This window comes from Nematolebias whitei, chromosome 3 (genome assembly GCF_014905685.2).
Source record: "Nematolebias whitei isolate Nwh7 chromosome 3, NemWhi1, whole genome shotgun sequence".
Taxonomy (NCBI): Eukaryota; Metazoa; Chordata; class Actinopteri; order Cyprinodontiformes; family Rivulidae; genus Nematolebias; species Nematolebias whitei.
Genome location: NC_056500.1, coordinates 3,242,703 through 3,245,175, shown reverse-complemented (window position 1 = coordinate 3,245,175; position 2,473 = coordinate 3,242,703). Strand labels below are relative to the sequence as shown.

The 2,473-nt window shown below is 40.6% G+C and overlaps 1 protein-coding gene across 1 annotated transcript in view; it reads right to left on the bottom strand.

Annotated features, from left to right (window-relative positions):
- The window catches only part of LOC119430383 (interferon-induced protein with tetratricopeptide repeats 1-like), a 2,049-nt gene extending 1,828 nt beyond the window's left edge, over positions 1–221 (bottom strand). Inside the window, exon 1 of the mRNA XM_037697789.1 lies at positions 217–221. Within this exon, the coding sequence (XP_037553717.1) occupies positions 217–221 (5 nt within the window). The remainder of the gene's footprint in view (positions 1–216) is intronic.
- Between the last annotated feature and the right edge of the window lie 2,252 nt (positions 222–2,473).

Sequence of the window (2,473 nt, the reverse complement as noted above, 5' to 3'; positions counted from 1 at the left end):
TAAAATACATAAAGAATATAAAATACATACAGAATATAAAATACATAAAGAATATAAATTACATACAGAATATAAAACACATAGAGCAGAGTTAAGGAGTTAAGGATAAAGAGATGTGTTTTCAGAGCAGTGTTGAACAGAGAAAGAGAGGTGGTGTTTCTTAATCTTATCATAAAAAAGGAGGTAAAAATGGAATAAACTCCGAGAGTTTCTCACCTCATCGTTCAGCTGTTTCCTGTAAAGAGTTTGTCCTCTGAGGAGCTCAGCTGTTAAATACTCACAGACACTTTCGTTTTCCACTCAAACGAAACAAAGCAGATCCAACAGGAATGACGTCATTTACAGGCAAATGAAACCCATCCATCCATTTTCTTTACCCGCTTATTCCATTTTTTGGGTCACGGGGGTCGCCGGTGCCCATGTCCAGCAATCACTGTGCGAGGGGCGGGGTACACCCTGGACAGGTCTCTAGTCCATCACAGGGACACATAGAGACAAACAACCAGTCACTCTCTCTCTCACACCTAGGGACAATTTAGAGTTATCGGTCAGACTAACGTGCATGTTTTTGATCTGTGGGAGGAAACTGGAGAACCCGGAGAAAACCCACACAGCACGGAGAGAACATGTAAACTCCACCCAGAAGGCCCCTGGACCGGGGTTTGAACCAGCGACCTGCTCGCTGAGAGGCAGCAGCTCTACCCGTTGCGCCACCGTGCTGCGGCAAATGAAACCTAAAATCTAAAAGTGTTACAGCTCCAGTTTGTCCATATTCGTGTCATTTCACATTCAGAACTAATCCGATTTTTTTTGTTTGTTTTCATGAATTACAGATTTATAAAAAGTGCTAGATATTGTCGCTTCTACCAACTTTACATCTGTTTTCTTTTATTCTCCGTGTTCACATATACTGAATACTAACACGGCCGAATTTCTAAAGAAGCTGCTCTCATTAACACTTTGTTCAGCTTTAGATGTCTGGAACGAAGAAGAGTCTAAAATTGAGTTTAAAAGTCTCCCGTTAAGACTACCTTTTCACTTGCGCGCGTTTTTAAAGCGTCGCCACGTTCAATTTCCGCTTTAATGAAAAACGTAATATTTTAAAACTTCGCATCATCTGATAAATTTATCTTTCAAGTAATTTAAAGAAAACATATGTGCTGTAAATTCGGCTGCGTTTTGCTACATGTGCGACGCTTTATGAGGGAGAAGTTTTCCAGTAGATAAGCGTTAACGTAAAAACACTTACGTATTTTACGTACAGCGCGTACGTGTTTACGTCAGAGCATTTCCTGTTAGTCTGACAAACATGGCGGAGCTTTTAGAGGTTGCTAAGCTACACCAGGAGGACAGCGATATCAAACGTGAGTAAAACTGCGCTGCTTTCTCCTTTGCGCTCCATTTTAGTGGCTTAACGTGCACTTTAAATCGTGCGTTAAACTTAATAATTCCTGCGCCGTGACTTCTGGGAGAATCGGAGTTTTAAGGCGGATGTGTGTGAGGGCCTCACGGCGGAGCTCCGCCACGGGCCCCAAACAATGGAGGGGGCGTAGGTGAGCGTCAGACACGAGTGCAGCTCGGTGCAGAGCTGCTTCACCAGCCAGCTCGGTTTGTAAAGGTTTGCTGTGCACTTTTAATTACGAGCAGAATTTATAACACGGAGTTACTGAGCAACAACTTTTAAAAATCCCGAGAACGAATGAAAACCTCCAGATGTCACAGTTGAATCAAAGCCTCCGCAGTTTGCGTTAATCAACTACATTATGGCCTTTTCAGGAAAAACACGTGTTTATAAATTTATCAACTGATGTCAGAATATTATATATATTATTATATAGTATAATATAGAATTATATATATATAATATAGGGGTTAGTGTCGCAGCTCTTCTTCTTCGTGAGGATGGATGAGACCACCCGACTCCAGTGTTGCCAGATCTTGCGATAGAAACAAGCAACCAGCTCCATGAAAACAAGCCCATCTGGCAACCCACCACATTGTGTAGAACAGAGGGGGTCTTTAAACAGTATAAACATACAATTATTATTGCATTACATATAAACAGCAAAATTATACTAAACACTTTGAATAACATACTTTTACGCTCTGAAAAAAAATTGCATATGTAACATTAATTCAACCTTTAATTAATCCCATTGAGCCTCGGGGACTCATTTACCAGAGAGACCTGAATTTTAAACGAAGAGTGATGACAAGAGTGGACAATCATAAAGGATGGGTACAATTTATTATTATTTTTTTTAAAACAGCAAACTCAAAGTAAACACAGTCAGCAAAAAAAATATATATTTAAACAGTTTAAAAGCAAAGAAACATGAGTCAACTCAAACAGGTCAAGTGTGAAACCATTTTCTTTCCTTGTCCCTCCTGAACGTAACATCCTCCTGGACGTAACATCCGTCTGAACGTAACATCCGCCTGGACGTAACATCCTCCTGGACGTAACATCCGC